At 50.9% G+C, this 17,749-nt stretch overlaps 7 protein-coding genes across 7 annotated transcripts; 5 read left to right on the top strand and 2 right to left on the bottom strand.

The window, feature by feature from the left end:
* Positions 1-73: 73 nt before the first annotated feature.
* On the bottom strand, positions 74-2,488 carry IAQ61_002421 (uncharacterized protein). The gene is made up of 3 exons (XM_003834267.2): positions 1,833-2,488; positions 1,388-1,782; positions 74-1,328 (listed from the first exon to the last, which is right to left on the bottom strand). Exons 1-3 carry the CDS (start codon positions 2,063-2,065, stop codon positions 580-582), a joined length of 1,377 nt encoding a protein of 458 aa, XP_003834315.1. The 5' UTR covers positions 2,066-2,488; the 3' UTR covers positions 74-579.
* On the top strand, positions 2,489-4,644 carry IAQ61_002420 (uncharacterized protein). Its single transcript, XM_003834266.2, has 3 exons — positions 2,489-3,103; positions 3,195-4,044; positions 4,097-4,644. The coding sequence occupies exons 1-3, from the start codon at positions 2,543-2,545 to the stop codon at positions 4,204-4,206; spliced, it is 1,521 nt and encodes a 506-aa protein (XP_003834314.1). The 5' UTR covers positions 2,489-2,542; the 3' UTR covers positions 4,207-4,644.
* Positions 4,645-5,024: 380 nt separating this feature from the next.
* IAQ61_002419 (uncharacterized protein) lies at positions 5,025-6,335 on the top strand (the record flags this gene model as incomplete). The annotated part of the gene is made up of 3 exons (XM_003834265.2): positions 5,025-5,061; positions 5,140-5,842; positions 5,929-6,335. The coding sequence occupies 3 exons, from the start codon at positions 5,025-5,027 to the stop codon at positions 6,179-6,181; spliced, it is 993 nt and encodes a 330-aa protein (XP_003834313.2). The 3' UTR covers positions 6,182-6,335.
* A 300-nt stretch (positions 6,336-6,635) lies between these two features.
* Positions 6,636-9,208, top strand: PNS1 (putative choline transporter, neither null mutation nor overexpression affects choline transport). The gene is made up of 4 exons (XM_066095540.1): positions 6,636-7,124; positions 7,179-7,463; positions 7,517-8,334; positions 8,403-9,208. Exons 1-4 carry the CDS (start codon positions 6,776-6,778, stop codon positions 8,568-8,570), a joined length of 1,620 nt encoding a protein of 539 aa, XP_065954376.1. The 5' UTR covers positions 6,636-6,775; the 3' UTR covers positions 8,571-9,208.
* On the top strand, positions 9,209-11,218 carry MPD1 (protein disulfide isomerase (PDI) protein). Its single transcript, XM_066095539.1, has 3 exons — positions 9,209-9,437; positions 9,727-9,826; positions 9,883-11,218. The coding sequence occupies exons 1-3, from the start codon at positions 9,315-9,317 to the stop codon at positions 11,016-11,018; spliced, it is 1,359 nt and encodes a 452-aa protein (XP_065954375.1). The 5' UTR covers positions 9,209-9,314; the 3' UTR covers positions 11,019-11,218.
* Positions 11,219-13,845: 2,627 nt separating this feature from the next.
* On the bottom strand, positions 13,846-14,186 carry IAQ61_002416 (uncharacterized protein; the record flags this gene model as incomplete). Its single annotated transcript, XM_066095538.1, has 2 exons — positions 13,846-14,074; positions 14,125-14,186. 2 exons carry the CDS (start codon positions 14,184-14,186, stop codon positions 13,846-13,848), a joined length of 291 nt encoding a protein of 96 aa, XP_065954374.1.
* Positions 14,187-14,883: 697 nt separating this feature from the next.
* Positions 14,884-17,405, top strand: IAQ61_002415 (uncharacterized protein). The gene is made up of 3 exons (XM_003834262.2): positions 14,884-15,905; positions 15,984-16,537; positions 16,588-17,405. The coding sequence occupies exons 1-3, from the start codon at positions 15,825-15,827 to the stop codon at positions 17,168-17,170; spliced, it is 1,218 nt and encodes a 405-aa protein (XP_003834310.1). The 5' UTR covers positions 14,884-15,824; the 3' UTR covers positions 17,171-17,405.
* The last annotated feature ends 344 nt before the right edge of the window (positions 17,406-17,749 follow it).

The following is a 17,749-nucleotide window of genomic DNA, read 5'->3' as shown; positions in this document are numbered from 1 at the left end:
GCCCAAAACCTGCAAAGCCGATGACGATGCCCCCACCTTTCTTAGGAGGGACCGCATGTGGTGAAGTCTGCCTGTCAGCCTCATCGCATCAATCAATCAGTCAATCAATCAATGCTTGCCCCCCTCCCCCCCCCCCCGCACTTCTGGCGCCTCCACCTCTTCTCTTGCAAGGCCAAGAGGCCAACTGCACCCGTCAGCTTCTCTGTCTTCTCTCTGATTCGCCCTCTCCCACAGCATAAGATGCCAGCGGTTGGAGATATCGCCATGGAACACACTGCCGCCTGCGTCCGTATGGTTGCTCGAACCGGTCCTTATATTCTTACTTGCTCGCAACTACCGGTACGCAGGTAGGGTACTACTACTAGTAGGCAGGTAGAGACAGAAAAAGAGGCCGTCTGGTACTCTAACACCGTAATCTACCCTACTGCTACCAGATTTGGGTGGCAGGAGTCGCCCAGCTAGGCAACGCTATGCAGTCCATCTTTCACACCATACGACAGCCTGCTATGCCTCTGCCTCTGCCTCTCCATGGACCCTACTTCCAAATCACAACATATACATTCAACATACAACCCATCCTCACAGATTATCGGCCGTGAAGACAAGCAAGGCCATGCGATGTCTGATGAACAGGCCCAAACCGCCAATCGCCAACTGAAAGGCGGTAAGCCCCACCGCCAATTGATCTTCCCGCATTGGCCCAAACCACACTAACCACAAGTTGATTAGCGTGAAATTGGACGAGGATGCCACCCTCCCGTCTGCATCCACCTCGACATCAAGCATCCGAAGCCGGTGCAACAACTTGAGACTCGCCGCAATCGGTCTGCGCAACGGTTTGCGAAACTCGACGCGCGAGGCCTCGACAAGTCCAGTCCGTGCATTGAAGTGCGGAAGCCGATGTCGGGGACAGGGAACCAAGTGGAACAACTGAGGAGCCGAGTAAACAAAGTTGAACACCTGTGGTATCAGGAGTAAGATGAGCGTTTTGCTAAAGTGGCCCAGGATAGCCACCACGGCAAAGACCATGCCTGCAAAGTAGCAGTACGTATCGCCAACAAAGACCTTGGCTGGGTACCAGTTGTGCTTGAGGAGAGCGAGTGACACTCCGATGAACGGTAACAGCAGGTACAGGGAAAAGAGATGAGAGTCTGTCGCTGGATGAGGATAGGACGTATAGGGCGATAGGTACAGTAGATCGTTCCCAACAATAAGGACAGCAATCACCACTGATTGGACCACCTCGATGCCATTGATGCCAGCAAGGATGTTGATACTGTTTGGTGAGAAGATGGATATCGCGGCCATGTAAGCATAGTACAGCCACCCTAGACCACGTCAGCAAACAACCTCTCATTGAGCCTATGGTTCCGACATGTGTGCATACCGAGGTCGAAGAGCTCGCCGAGATAGGGCCTAAGCGGTAGCGGAACCACCATCTGGGTGACTCCAAAGTCGACAAAGTACACCACCAGCATCGGGATGGCTGCGAATGCCGGGATGAGTACCTTGTGTCGCCATCGGATGTCGAACAAATCATCGCCGACCCCAAGCAGCACGACCGACTGGAGTGAGAGGATAGCAGAGAGATACGACGCCAACTTGTTGTGGGGGAACCTGTGCAGTAGTCTTCCCGTTTCAATCTCCCCCATCTCTTTGACAACATCGCGATTGCCTCCGCCTGAGGTGGCAAGTACAATGTCCTTGTAGAAAGGCCACGGTATGAAGCATATCAGGATAGAGAGATAGACCATGGCGCACACAGCACCCATCATTTCAGGACTAGCACCATTAGTTTTCGGGCATAAGCATACCAAAACTCCGCCACTTACATCTCATGCTGCTTTAGTTTGCAAAGATCTCGACCCTTGAATCCGCGTTTCATGAATGCATTCCCGAGCCATCGTATCAGCGCGTAACTGAAGGCAAACCCCAACCCACTAAAGGCCAACGAGGCAATGAGCGGGGCGCCTTCGCCCTTCAGTGTGTTTGCCAGGATGCCAAAACATGCTATCGATAGAGAAGCCAATGAATACGTCTCCGTTGATGAGAGTTGAGTTGACATACTGAACGTTGCACACTGGGTCTGGTGTGGCTTGGCGGGTGAAAGGAATGCGGAGGCGTCCGTCTATCTACTCTACTCCAGGGCTCCAACAGAGAGTCGATAGGTTGATGCACGTACTGGTGCTGGCATGGCGCGTCGCGGCCACACGAGGTTTTGCGCAATACGCAGAAATGACGGCTGTGGATCTCGCTTTCGCCTGTACAAACGACAGATGAGGCGCGGTGAACAGATGGTAATGACAGAATAGGGCAAGCACCCACAAATACGCAAGGGATACCGAAGAATCGAGAAGGAGCGACGAGCAGCTGATTTCCCCAGCGTTTGCGATATTTGGTTGGCGTCAGCAGCTTGGTGTTGTTGGTTGTTGTTGGTTGCAGCAAAGGTGTTCTCATCGCTTCGCCTTGCCCGGCTTCTCCCTCCTTGCTAACCCAAAACGAGAGAAGCTCACGGTTGTCGGAGAGCATTGGCAGCTCCATTATGGATCCCACTGCACCCGCCCAGCATTCGCAGCTCGATACTATACAGCTCAATCTAGACGCTGTTACCCGCCGTCTTGCACGTCCGACTTTTCTAAACAAGCTCACGCCCTCGCGGTTGCCCTCATCGGCCGTAAGCGATTCGTCTTCCTTGAGCCCCACACGCGACGAGGCTCGGTTGCATTCTGGTCCACTCTCTCATCCACGCCATTCCCATCTCAATCTTGCAGTCACGTTTGAAGATGTGCTTGAGCACGTTGATCTGGTCTCGCCGTTGATCCAGGAGCCCTGTGCTGACGGCAGTTTCAGTGTCGTGGAGAGGCGTATTGTCGAGCTGCTTGAGTCGCACTTTGTGGGCGCTCGTCGAGCCTGTGCAAAGATGGCAGCATTTCAAAACTTCTCGCATGGTCACCAGGATCTTGTACTTGCCGTTGACTTTAACTATTTCGGCACGCGCATGGTCACTGCGAGCTCCGACCATCGCCTCAAGATCTGGGACAAAAAGGACGATTCATGGACCCTCGTCGAGAGCTGGAAGGCGCATGATGCCGAGATTGTCGATGTGAGTGATATAACGTTCAGCCGCAAACCTCGATCCGGACACTTGCATGTGATTTTTGCCACTGTGTAGCATCCCACTAACCAAGGGGTAGGTCAAGTGGAACGGCCCCTTTATGGGGGAGGTCGTTGGTAGCATCGGCGAAGATGGTCGCTGCAAGCTCTGGCAAGAGGACGTTACAGAAGTGCCCATGTCAGGCAATCGATTCAAGCTCATCACGAATCTTGCCTCGACGACGCATGCGCCTTTCATGTCGCTTGACTTTAAGAATATAATGCAGGAGACATGGCTGGCACTGATTACTCGCGATGGTCTGATGACTGTCTACGAGCCTCAAGATCAGAGTAGTCTGAACGAGTGGACAGTGCTGGCAGAGCGTTGGGTCTCCGAGCACAATCCACCTGAGCGTCAAGAAGAGGTAGGCTTCAAGGTCGTGTTTCACAAGGAGAAGCTACCATGCTGGACAGCAATCATGGCCGGCTTAGATCGCAAGTCGCTTTCTTTGGCTGTCGCAGCCATGAAGGATGTGTACGTCTTCCGAACAGACAAATCCAAGCGTTTCTTCCAGGTAGCGAAGCTGGAAGGCGCCCGACAGATTATTCGCGACTTGGCTTGGGCCAATGGCTCTATGCGAGGCTTTGACATACTAGCAACAGCTAGCAAAGATGGGGTGATTAGGATCTACGAGTTGTCCACACCATCATCTGGTGCCTCCTCTGCAAAAGGCACCACCTCAAGTCTGCCCGTCGCAGAACCGGCATCACCTCATTCCGGTCTCCGAAAGAATGCGCCGTCTGGCATAGGAGCTGGACTGGCAGGAGCTTCAAAGGCACCGGAGGTGTCTCATGATAATGAGCCGGGGCGAATTAGGCAGATTGCCAAGCTCACAGATGAACTGACTAGTCATCAAGGGGCAGTTTGGCGCATTGCCTTTTCACAGATGGGTAAGTCGACGTTGAATTTTCTCCATCAATGCAAGCACTAATCGTATCTCAGGGGATCTCATGGTCACGACTGGGGATGACGGCTCTGTCCGCACCTGGAAAAAAGCCGTCAACGGTCGTTGGCAAGAATACGCTGAGATAGAAGTAGCAGGTGATGCTTGAGTTTATATCTCTCTCAAGCTACCTTTTCTGACATGAAATTATGTCGCCGCCTAGGGTGTGTCTCATTCCAATTACGGCTTTCATGAAGTGAGGTAGATATGCGTGCTTGCAGTCTAGCTCAGTGGTTCTCACACAGGATTGAACACGATTAACACATGGCCATCAAATATCCCAAATGCAGCTGGGCTTGCTTACGAAATGCAATAGACATGGTGAAAAGAGATCATCTGCGAGGCACTTGCTCAGAGTCAGGTGATTTGAAGACTCAGTGCGAGGAAGTTGTTAACATTCTTGATATTCAACGGAAAATCTATGGTCCGATGAGTTTATGGTATATTCATTTTACAGAGATAGTACACGCAGAGACATTGTGGATAGATGTTGACATGTGAGGCCTTACGCCAGTATGAGTCAGCTTTGCCGCCCTCACGCACCCAGCTACCGGTATAGCGAGACCTGTACTATTACACGAGTTGCCTGCAGCGTTCCTTCACTCGAGTCGAACATATTTGACGCGACGTATGATATGTTGTATTACCTAAGTGGCTTTATCACTCCTCACAGACTACAGAAGGGTTTATTGATCATCTGAGTCCTCTACGATACAACTTTGAAGTCTGACATGCCATACTCTTAACACTCCTGCCACAGGCTGCCACACTGGACACGCATTAGGTGCCTAGCATGTGAAGATGACTGCACACTACACCTTTGATCAATCTTCCAAAGACATGAACACACTTAGACTAGTCTCCGAAATAGTTTACTGGCTCTATTCCATGCATCCGAGCCATCCGTTTCCCATTGCGCAACCTGGAATGTCCGGAGTCGAGCGGAAGCTTGGCACACATCACAGTAGCTGTCATTGTCTTGGACCCCACGTCCACTTCACTATATTTTCACATTGGCAATACAAGTTTCCGACTTACTAAGAGAGATCTCACCATCCCATTCGCAATGCCACTGCTACCCCAGTCCCTCTTCTCTTCCCTTTCCTACTTCCTTTACACGACGTCACGGCCCTACCTCTGAACACCGTTGGCACATCTCAATTCCAACCACATCCTCCTCTCTCCTATCTCCTCACCATGCCCTTTGAAATTGCCGAAAAGATTTCGGCATACCATCTCATCCCACAAACCGTAGACGTAGCCCTCGACCCCCCAGAATCATACTTCTTCATTACAGACTTCCTCATCATAGCCTGCGGTATTTTATATACACTATGCTACCTCTTCTACACCATCCGCACATACAGCGACCGCTACCTCGCCGGCACAGTGCAATTCCTCTCGGCTACCATGGCGTATGAGATCTACTATGCCTACGTGTGCACCACGACGGCCTTTCAGCGCGCCTGTTTCTTCGTGTGGTTTTTGTTTGACATCACGTTTGCCGCTGTGGCGTTGCGGTATGCATATGCGCCTGAGGAGCGGAGGGCTACGATAGAGAAAATGGCGTGGCAGATCCCCGCGTGGATGGCTCTGTTGTGGTATGCGGGCGTGTTGTGGCCGGATGAGAGGGAGCAGGTTACGGCGTTCTGGACGGGTTTGTATTTGGAGTTGCCGATTGGATGGGGGCAGATTTGGTATCTGATCAAGCGAAAGGATACAAAGGGGCAGAGTTTGGAGATTTGGTAAGTTGCCTCCTTGCTGGCTTATACGCCCTCAGGCGCATGCAAATGGAACAAAAGAGGGGAGGCTGACAAGATGCCATTTGCAGGATCACACGCTATCTGGGCTGCATTACGGCTTTCCTGGTCTTCATCTGGCGGTATGTGAATGTCCCAGAGAATTGGTCGTACGTGAATACCTGGCCAAGTATTGGTGGCATGGTGATTACGCTGTTGCCTGAGACGGTGTATCCGTTCTTTTATATTTGGGCACATGAGAACGAGAAGGCGAGGGAAAGGGCTCGGAGCGCTGCCAAAACCATAATACCAATTAAGATAGAACAAGGGGAGACCAAAGGCTAGCACAGCGGTCAGGTCTGCAGACTATCATATGAGGGGTTATCGAAGAGGCTTCAATCAGTAGTGGGGTACCGGTATTGGGTACCTACCTGGTGATGTATAATGTATTTGAACGCTGGATTCTCGGCGGCACACGCGAGTTTTCATATTGATTTGCATACCATTTAAAAGTCTGCCTCGGCAGCGGTCTCTGGTGCCAGCGCACATACATTGTGTTTGCGATTCGTAATGACAGTGTCTGGAGTCTTGCCGACAATCACATGATTCTTATCTCTACCTAATCTCGCACAAGCCTTTCCCCCGCGGAACAAGCTCTCCTTGCAGTGACGATCTTTACCAAATCGGGACTCCAGCCACAGCACGGTCCATTTTGCGCTCCTTCTACTTGCTGTCGATGACGGCGCAGATCTGGCTCGTTCCCCTCAGCCACTAGCAGTTCGTCGCATCGCATCCGGTCATTGAGTTGGCACTAGTGACACTCGAAAACATCATTCCATTTGGCGGACACTTGTGCCTACGACTCCTTTCTTCGTCTGACCTCCTTGTACGCTTCCCACTGCCGGCTGCGCAAACTGAGGACCCCCTAAATCTATCGCAATGGCGCAACACGGTGAAGCTCAGGACTATTATACGAGCGGTGCACCGCCACAGCAGCCTCAAGGCACGTACTATGTACAGCAGCAGGCCCGGTATGGACAACAGCCGCAGTACAATCAGCAGCAGCAACCACCGCAGTATGGACAGAAATATGCCGCACCGCAAGGACCTCCGCCGATGCAACAACCTGCTGGCTATGAACAGCAGAGCTATGGCGATAACAAACAGACCTTCGAGCAACAATTCAAGATTGCAAAGCCCAAGTACAACGACTGGTGGGCTGGCGTGCTGTTGATTGCTGTGTTCTTGGGATATGTCGCTGTATCTGTCATTTCAATCCGAGGTTACTGTGAGCACACTGCCTGATCTAATTTCAGAATACATGAATTGACTTATTGTGCAGCGCAATCCAACAGTGGAGGCATCTACGGCAATGCGAACCAGTTTGCGCTCAACTCGAACACAATCATTCTCTTCGCTTTTGTGCTTGGCATGGCCACCGTCTTCAGCTACGCGTACATGTGGGCGGCAAGGAAGTTCACCAAGCAGTTCATCTGGATTACCGGTATTTTCAACATCGTCTTTGGTTTCGCAACGGCCATTTACATGTTGTCCAGAAGATACTGGTCTGGTGGCATTGTCTTCCTGATCTTCAGCGTCTTCTACGTCTTCTGCTTCATCTCATGGAGTAAGATACCCTAAGCAGCGGGACAGGATTGCATGCGCTAACAGCACTTTTAGTCCCCCGCATTCCGTTCAGTGTCCTCATGCTCCAGACTGCAATCGACGTTTCGAAGAAGTACGGACATACCTACATCGTCTCGCTCATCGGAGGTATAGCAGCTGCAGCACTTGGTGCATGGTACTCGGTCACTCTCGTAGCCATCTACGTCCAGTATACGCCGAACCAGAACAATCCATCATGCAACAATGGTGCAGGCGGGTGTGGCAACGGCAAAGTCATCGGCCTCATCGCCTTTACGACCTTTGCCATGTATTGGATTTCTGAATGGCTCAAGAACACCATCCACACCACCATCTCTGGAGTGTACGGTTCCTGGTACTTCAACCCCAACGCGATGCCCAAAGGCGCCACACGTGGTGCTTTCAAGCGCGCCGTTACCTACAGCTTCGGCAGTATTAGTCTCGGTAGCTTGCTCGTTGCCATTATCCAGTTCTTGCGCCAGCTCTGCTCAGCTGCTCAGCGCAATGCTGCAAGCGATGGCAACGTCGTTGGTGCCATCCTGTTTTGCGTGCTCGGTTGTCTGATCGGTATTTTGAACTGGGCCGTGGAGTTTTTGAACAGATACGCATTCAGCTACATTGCTTTGTATGGCAAGAGCTACATTGCAGCAGCCAAAGATACCTGGAAGATGATCAAGAACCGTGGCATCGATGCGCTCGTCAACGAGTGTCTCATTGGCCCCGTGCTCTCCATGGGATCAACATTTGTCGGATATTCGTGCGCGCTGCTCGCATATCTTTACTTGATCTTTACATCCCCTGCGTACAACTCGGATGGTGACTATACGCCTGTCGTGGTTGCCTTTGCTTTCTTGGTAGGTCTTGGGCCGAGCATGAAGTCGATATGTTCGTTGTTCAGTCAGCTGACTAACTTGATTTCCAGATCGGTCTTCAAATCTGCAACATCTTCACTACCCCTCTCGGTAGCGGTATCGATACCATCTTCGTTGCTATGGCGTGGGACCCTGAGGTACTCATGAGGGAGCATGGGGACCTATACCACCGCATGATTGCAGTGTACCCCCATGTTCAGCAAGCCATCCATGCTTGAAGCGGTATGGGGAGTGAAAAGGGAAGCTTTGTTCCGAGACTACAATCGACTAGCGACAAGTTTTAATGCGTAATATCCTGAAATCCCTCAACAGTCTTCTGGCTGTGTGAGAAAAAAAAAACCGTGGCTTCGACGATCTTCGATGGGCCAACGGCGAGACCATGTTGACAGCGCAGACCGGGTTGTCTTGGCAGACTAAACGCGGGAACGGAAGCAACGCGATTCAAGTTCAAGCCATGACGTTGAGAGCTTTCCATCCCGCAAAGAAATTTGAGGCTGGGTGTTATTGTTGTTGTTGTTGAGTAGACATGGCAAATTCAGCGAATGGCCGCGTTGGCATTCACGGCCGAGAGGACCAAGCCAAGCTGCATACCGGGCAACTCATGTCTACTCTAGGGATCCTGTTAGGCTATAGCATCGCGACTCCTGGTATTACGATGCATCATGGTGTTGGTTCACCAGTTCCAACACGGTCCGACACGCGCGATGAACGGTAAGTAGTACTATTAGGTAGGTACTAACGACTCCCACCATCATCACCGCCACCACCGCTACTGCTTCCACTACGATCGTACTACTGCGGTTGTTTAACAAATGTCACCTCAAGCTCGTCAGCCTTCCCACGCGTGTCTCGGCCTTATTGCTCCTGCGTCCCCCTTGTGAAGCGCGTCCCTGCTGTCTCTTCTAGCGGCCAATAGCACCAGACGTCATTGCGGGGCATTCGTCGCCAGCTGTCGAGCGGCCATGGTGCGCCCCCCAACGTGCACATGTGAAGTCTTGAACCACCCTACTAAACCTGTTCCCCCCTCACCAACTCCTTTTTTGCTCACAACTCACCCGTCTTCACACCGCTCCATCACACGCCAGGTAAGCGTTCCCCCTCATTATTGTCATCATCAGCATCCTGTTGTCTCTGCACTGGCCCCGTTCCTGCCTGTTGCGTGTGTCACAGCGCTCGCCCCTCCCCATAGCTCCTGCTGTTCCAGAACATACCCCGCTACAGCACTGGCCCTGGCCTCGATCTGCTCGCTATAACCCCTCTTACGTCTTCGTCCCCTCCCTCCCCGAAAATCTTGCCATCTTCTTCTTCTTCTTCTTTTCTTCTCTCTTCTCTACAAGCTCTCCAAGACCAGCTTGATTAACAGTCTCTGGGCAGCTCTCACCTACAAACCTTTTACCCACACAGCCTACAACTCACAACACACAGCAAACGCCCAACATGGCCTACGACAAGAAGGCAGTTCACTTCGGTGGTGGTACGTAGATATCGAGCCCCAGAATCATACACAAAACATATTCTAATCCCTCGTAGGCAACATTGGCCGTGGATTCGTCGCCGAGTTCCTTCACAATGCCGGCTTCGAAGTCGTCTTCGTCGACGTCATGGACAGCATCATCGAGGCTCTCCAAAAGTCCACCTCATACACAGTTACCGAGATCGGTGACGATGGCGAGCGCGAGTTCACCATTGACCACTACCGGGCTATCAACTCCAAGCATGAGATGGACAAGGTCATTCAGGAAATTGCTTCGGCTGACGTCGTCACCTGTGCCGTTGGCCCCAACATCCTCAAGTTCGTTGCTGAGCCTGTCGCCAAGGCCATTGAGGCCCGCACACTCGACTACCCCATCGCCGTGATTGCCTGCGAGAATGCCATCAACGCCACAAGCACATGGAGGGGCTTCATCGAGGGCAAGCTGAGCGACGAGACCAAGAAGAACATCGACAGCAAGGCTCGCTTCGCCAACTCGGCGATTGACCGAATTGTGCCCCAGCAAGACCCCAACGCTGGTCTTAATGTCAAGATTGAGAAGTTCTACGAGTGGTGCGTTGAGCAGAAGCCATTCGAGAATGGTGGCAAGAAGCCCGAAATCAAGGGCGTTCACTACGTCGATGACCTCGAGCCCTACATTGAGCGAAAGCTCTTCACCGTCAACACTTCGCACGCCACGGCTGCCTACTACGGTCACCAGGCCAAGATTCCCTACATTCACGAGGTCCTCCAGGACAAGAAGCTCCACGACATCGTCCGTGACGCTGTCAAGGAGACCGCACACTTGATTGTCAACAAGCACGGTGTCAGCGCACAGGAGCAGCAAGACTACGTTGACCAGATTGTCAAGCGCATCTCGAACCCCGTCCTCAAGGACAACGTCGAGCGTGTCGGTCGTGCTCCCCTCCGTAAGCTCTCCCGCAAGGAGCGTTTCATCGGCCCCGCCGCCCAGCTTGCTGAGCGTGGCGACAAGGTTGACGCCCTTCTTGGTGCCGTGGAGCAGGCCTACCGTTTCCAGAATGTCGAGGGTGATGACGAATCGGCTGAGCTCGCCAAGATACTCAAGGAGAACTCTGCCGAGGATGTTGTCGTCAAGGTCAACGGTATTGAGAAGGGTCACCCTCTCTACGAGCGCCTTGTGGCCATTGTCAAGAAGGTCCAGGAGAGCAGCTGAATATCGGTTCACAAGCTCTAGGCTTGAAAGCCACTGCGACTTCATCTGAATATATGGTATATGAATAGACGAAAAGCATGTCCTGGTGGAGGAAGAAAAGCGTTCAAACAATTTCCTCTGGACAGATCATGGATGGCCTCATGGGAACTGACAAAGATCAGTGTCCTACATAACGAAATGAAACATGAGTGATGACATAACTCTTTTTCACCTACTGAGAACTTTCATGTGATGTGAATTTTTTGATTCGCGTTGTGCTGTCATATCTGAAAGGGCCAAAACATTGTTGCGCATGGTTTCTACGACACATGAACAGTAGGAGGTGAGCCTCGAACACATAGGGTCATCTGCTACACATATTCTCTACCTAACCCTTCCACTCCCCTCCCCTCTCCCTACGCAGCAATGCATCCTTCACAATACGCAATCTCCCCTCCTCTTTGATTGTGGTTTTCAGGTCACGCTTCTTTCACCTCATGTGAGCACCCTGGGCGTTCCTTCAAAGTATAAGTCTGGAAAGGATGGCGTGGGGAGTTTTTGGGGGACTTGAAAATACAAGTCAGACGGTTATATGGGTTTTGTGGCGGTGGAGTTGGGGTCGTTTCGGAAAATTGTTGGCGCTGTTTGGATGTGGATGTTTGCGCCTCTTTTTTTGGGTAGGGGAGAGGGGGAGGCAGAAAGGGGTCTGGATGTGGTACGCATGTTTGATTTAAAATCACAGGCGCCTAACTTTAGATTCCGGCTTGGTTGCATCAATAATTTTTTTACCACGCTCGATGCTAAGTAACAATAACCTCACCACCATCCATCACCCTCCACTGTTGATCCCTATCTGTACACTTTCCAAAAACACAAAAAGACGAAACAAATGAGGCCATCATACCATGGTTTGCCAGAGGAATAAAATCAAACTACGGTACAAGGTTTTCATGTCTTGTTCTGTTGGTCTTGAGTAGGTTACAGTGGTGTCACTGTATAAGTCACCTCGCCGCCATACCCTCGTTCTCAGTCTTCATTCTTCCAAAATAAAAACGATCTGGGCGACTATTGTATGGTTGTGAGAAGAAGCAAGATGTAACATCTGTCGCAATGTCCTCTTCCGCCGGTCCTGACACAATCACTATCATGTGTATGTGTACGAACTGTCGTATTCTCAGGTCCTGCGAATTCTACAGCACTGGAGACTATGAGGTGGAGTGTTCGGTTTACGGATAATGTAGGATTTCGTGATACAATGCATGCCTGTACTATAAATTGTGTGAACGTGGTGTTGTGGGGAAAGTGGATGTGAAGGAGTGGACGGGTGGATGTGGTACATGTCTTTTGCCTACACCAAATGCGATTTACATTGGGTATGTCGGGGCCATACGAAACCATGTGTATTCTTGATGATTATTCGAGAGGGGGATTGAAACCCGAGCAGCGAAAACATCGCTTCCGCCACCCCATGCAGGAAAAGTACAAAATGGCTTGTGCAAGCTATCCTATCAAAGGAAGAGTATTGGCGCGTGATACATGTATATTAATCTCGGGTCTGGAACTTGTCTATGCCTCGTCCACTTCCCTCATGCTCTTGCTCGAAAGCAGGCTGGTAGTCGAAAAGAGTTCGAAATCTTGAAATCTTATTGGAATGAGAGACCTGACCTTTTGGGGGGCTCAAGACCCTCAATATCGGGCAGAGGTGTATAGAAATACACCTACCATGTCTATGTGTCTGGTCTCTTTTTCATTTGTACACACAATCAAATGGATTTGAAAGCCAGATACCTAGGGCACATCTGCAGACGTGGAGTACAGAAAACCCGAAGACAGCAATACATGTCTTGTGGAGACTGTGGGAGTCAAGCCAAACAACAGGCGTCTTCGCAAACTGGGATTACTATGGAAACACCCCCGGAATCTCTAGACTGAACACATGAAAACAAATTGTCAAGAAGATTAGTCAACGGGAAGAATATCTTCAAACCCGTCTCCATGAGAAATACGGGTACAGTACACACTCCAAACACTCCTAGGCAGTTCCCATGTTGGCGGGTCACTATTGTAAAATTGTACAATCAAGCTCAAAGGTGTATAAAAAGCGCCCACCCAACACCTAGAACTCTTCCAAGCTCTCACATTCACGCCGACTCCTCAAAAGGTGGAAGGAGCACTTTAGGTGCGTGGCGAGTTCAAATTCAACAATGCTTAACGTGATGTGTCGTTTCTTCCGCCAAAGTTCCAAAAAACCACTTTAGTACGACACGGTTCACCATAGTGGAAACTAGCAGAGATAATAGTAAAGCGTGGATGCTTGCCACATCGCTGGTATATTCTTTAAACTGTCGACCACTTACCAAAACACGTAAAGAAGCACCCATGGCGTGGACGCGTAGTTCGTGAATGCTAGGTGGTAGAAATCGTTGGGATGGTCTTCTATGTTCCAGCGTACTGTGTGCGTTCATAAAAAGCGTGCGAGCTCACATATGACCGATTTTATGGACGCCTTGTAGTTGCGCGGTAGTTAGATCAAACAATTTGCCATGCAAGTTCTGCATCAACGTAATGCATCAACGTAGGTTTTCTGCGATCAGCTTCATCCCCTTTCTGCCAGCCTGCTGAACGTATTATTCCAGGGTGAGGATTGTGAGGATTGTATAGACATGCGTCAATATAATATCTCGAGTTGTAGTAGAAACGGTCGTGCAGTGCCTGGCCTAAATGGTGGCCTCAAAATCCAAATCCAAGGCAAACATAGCTGGCGGAGCAGAGTTCGTTTGCGAAGCGAGGCCTTGCATGCTGACATGGCTGAAAACAAAGGACAATACGCCTTGTGTAACGGTCTTCGTCACTGTTGGAGATGACCACCGTATGATTCGCCGCACGGTTTTCGGGTGGCTTGCTGCGGATGTGCGCGCCGCTGCAATGCAGTTTGCAGTAGAGAGCTAAGGATGCTGCGGGGATGACAGAGGTAGCCCAGAAAGCGGCACGCCGACGCGCCTCGGACGAATTGCTGATGCACGCGATAACTATTTGCTGCATTGCCCGTTTTCGACTGAGACCTGCTCATGACAGAGCTGCGAGGTAGATTAGTGTCAGTAGTGTATGATGTGTTGGGCCGTCTGACTGCGATCCTGAATGAACAATGAGTGTTTCGCACCGAGGATGCATGAACCAGGCGCAAGACATTGTAGTACTCTGGTCTGTACAATACCGGTACTGTGAAGCGCAACAAGTCTTATCTGAACGATTACTGTATTTGAACAATCGGTCCGCCGGTGCTGGTGCAATGCTGGGCGCGACACAGCCTCTCTTGGTGGTTCTTAGGTATTCACAAAGAAAACCTCTCCAAAAAGCATACTAATGGACATCGCCATGTCCGTTGCGGACCGACGTGTCATATCCACAATTGAGGATTAGAATCGCGCTGGTTCGTCGAGGGTAAAATCGGGGCTGAAACAGGCAATTCGTTGGCCTCGGATAAGACGGATGACGGGTAAATGGGTATGGGTTTGTTGTCTGTGAAGAATTCCCATGTTGTCGTATTCGCTTGTCGAAGCTAATCGTCCCTCCGCAAAGGGCTGGCCTGATTGTCAACCCAAAGGCGGCCCACGGGCTGGACCAGGGCGAGAATAATATTTGCCACGAGGCTTAGGGGCTGTGAGAGATTATCGTAGAGACAAGCTGGCTGGGATGGAAGGCTAGCAATAGTAGAGTACAAGAGGGGTTGTAGCGAAATGCAGGCTTACGATGCGCAAATCAAATCACAACGCCCGCTTGTCCTTGCAGGGTAAGCGTGCCAAGACCCTGGACGTGCGACAATCATGCCTTTCTGCACGCATACTGTGGTACAACCAAGGCAAGGGGCACATCACCCAATCTCGCGCGGGCAACGCCTGGTCTGCCACACACACATACACACACACATGTAGAGCAACGACGACGCTCTGACGGTAAAGGAAAACGGCTGCTGCAGAACAGAGCCGGATGACTGGGTGCTTTGCCATGGTTGGAGGAGAGAGAACGCAGGTATGGTTCGTATGGGTCCCCTTCAGAGACGGAATCGATTAGGTTCCATGAGCCGGACTAGGCTGCTTTCCGCATCCAAGGAGACGCTACCATGTATATGCTTCCATATTTACTTTCCGATGGGGGGGTGTGGCGTTAGCCATTCGCGCGTTAGTGAGCACCACAAAGAAACCCGAGCACGCGACATCGTCATATGCAGAGCACGCCAGGCCATCTTTGACAGCCAGGTAGCCAACACTCTGTGGGCTATGGAGAAGAAGATGCAAAGAAAAGGGCCATGGTGAACAGGCCGGCTAGCCAAACTTCACCAGCGGAAACCTGGAACTTGAAGCATCCGATCATCCGCAGAGTCGGAGGAATAAAAGTGGGGCCTTTCATACAGCCTGTGAGCCCTGTGCAGGCTTTGGCACCCGTGGGAAGGCGGCGGACCATCCATCATAGCAGAGACAAGACCACCTCCCTGCCGGCGTTATTTCATCTTGGCATGGGTCACACCGGGAAACATCGCTCGCCATTCGATCCATCCTTCTTGAACAGTTCCAAGCCTTCCTTCCCCTCCTTTTACATTCTTGTCTCTAGTCACTCTTTTGCTGACTCCCTTTTCAAATAATCCTGTACCCTTGGACGATTACGACGCTCTTCGCTAAACCACGTCAGCCTGTCGCGGCGCCTTCCTCATCAATTTCTTGTTTTTTTTTGGGGAAAGAGACATTTGCTGCGAGGAGAGACTGCATGGAAGTTGGCTTTGGCGGTCTTCTTGCATAACACTGTTTTGCTTTTGCAAAAGTACAATACAACATGTCCAACTTCACAGCCCCCGACGATAGCCAATGGAACAGCAAACCTGCGTGGAAACTGCCAGGATGGTGTGAACCAGTAGTATGTCTCCTCAGAAGGAACTGGAGACTCGCGGCGATAGAGTGGAAGAGAAGATGCTAACATTCGTTGTGCGTGTAGATGGTGGCAAGCATATTGTTCTTTGCCATGTTCATGACCCGAAAACGAAACTACAAAATATTCGATCGATCGTCAGCGCAAAATGGCTATCTCGATAGCGACCCAGACTTGTCTACTGATCGCCTACTTCCACCTGGAAGTGAAACTGACGGCGAGTTCGACGAGGTGTTTTTAACGAAATCTCCGCCAAAAGTACGAAGGGTATGCTGCTGGAAGGTCACCACGCCAAACACGTCAAGATTTCGCAAGAACATTCATAGTCGCATCCTGCAGCGCTTTCCCTTCCTGATTGAAATGTTCTACTGGATCATCAACTACGCTTTCTACCGCATGACCTCTGTACTGTCGAGTAAACTTTTCGCTGGCAGGGGGATTTGGGACGTTGCGCAAGAGCATGGGATTGCTGTATTGGAAGCAGAGCAGTACGGTCTGCTGAGCTTTCTGTTTCCAGTCCGAGAGCGCGATGTGCAACAGTGGTTCATGCATGGCCACCAGGATATGCTCACGGTGCTGAACAAGTGCTATGCGCTTATCCACATCCCTGGGACGGTTGGGTAAGTGTACCATACGCGCATCTGAGAGACTGACTGGCTGACAGACATAGCTTCATCTGCTGGTACTACTATGTCGCCCCTTCTTTCGACACTTTTGCCGTTGCCCGCCGAACACTTACGCTCACCAATTTCTGTGCTTTTATAACTTTTGTCATATACCCTTGCATGCCGCCCCGTCTGCTTCCTAAGGAATACGGTTTTCTCGACACGGTCCGCCACGACGATGCACAGAGTGTTTGGATGAGCGGGAAATTCGTCAATCAGCTGGCCGCCATGCCATCCATGCATTTCGGCTATGCGTTTTGCATTGGCATGACCATGATCTACCACTCCGGGCTTTTCCGCCGCACGCTCGAACGCGGTGAGGTTCGCAAATCCGTCTTCTGGAAGATATTCTACCTTGTTCTCGGTGTTGGATACCCCTCTTTTATCTTGACTGTCATTGTCGCCACGGCGAATCATTACTTCATGGATGCTATGGTGGCGACTGTGTTTGTCTTCCTGAGCTTTGCACTTAACAAGGTGTTTTATGTGTTCATCCCACTAGAGGATCTGCTTCTATACGTATTGAGAGTGGATAAGCCAGTACCCACAACTGGCGAACGATTCCACGAGAAGGGAGGGAGGATCTAGGGCCTGGGATGTATGTATAAGCTATGCTAGATGAACAGGAGGATTTATGTGTATTGCAAACGGCGTTAATCTAAAGGACTTCGCATTCGGAATCGGCGTTGGGATATACCGTATACCAACCATAGTAATACAGATTGCGCAGAGACAACGAACGTATTATTACCAGCTCAACTACGCAGCTCGAAACAAAGCTCTACACAGTCTATCGCTTTTCTCAGTTTCAGTCCAATGCCAACGAATTGCATGAGAACCAGAACTGATGCTCGAAATATGGGGCAGACTTGTCACTTGGGCCAGCCAGTTCAGCTAAGACCTGTTCCTGCGCTAGCGCAATGGGAACAAGTGGACTGGAAGCTCCCTGTGCAACGCGCGTCCAAGCTCATCACGGCCACGCGCAGAGTCGAGTCGCGGACCAGCCCACGTAACCATCTCCAACCACCCACCACCAGCCGCACGTACACTGTAAGCCAGCCCATGAATTTCCAAGGCGTAGAGATCTGTTCCACTGCAAAATAACTCGCTACTCAATTATTGCCTCCTCTTCGTTCTCCTGCAATTGACTGCCCTTTCTATAACGTG

This window comes from Plenodomus lingam (genome assembly GCF_022343315.1).
Source record: "Plenodomus lingam strain CAN1 chromosome Unknown contig_14, whole genome shotgun sequence".
In the NCBI taxonomy this organism is placed as follows: Eukaryota; Fungi; Ascomycota; class Dothideomycetes; order Pleosporales; family Leptosphaeriaceae; genus Plenodomus; species Plenodomus lingam.
The sequence above is the reverse complement of the archived record's forward strand: the minus strand, read 5'-3'. Positions and strand labels throughout refer to the sequence as shown.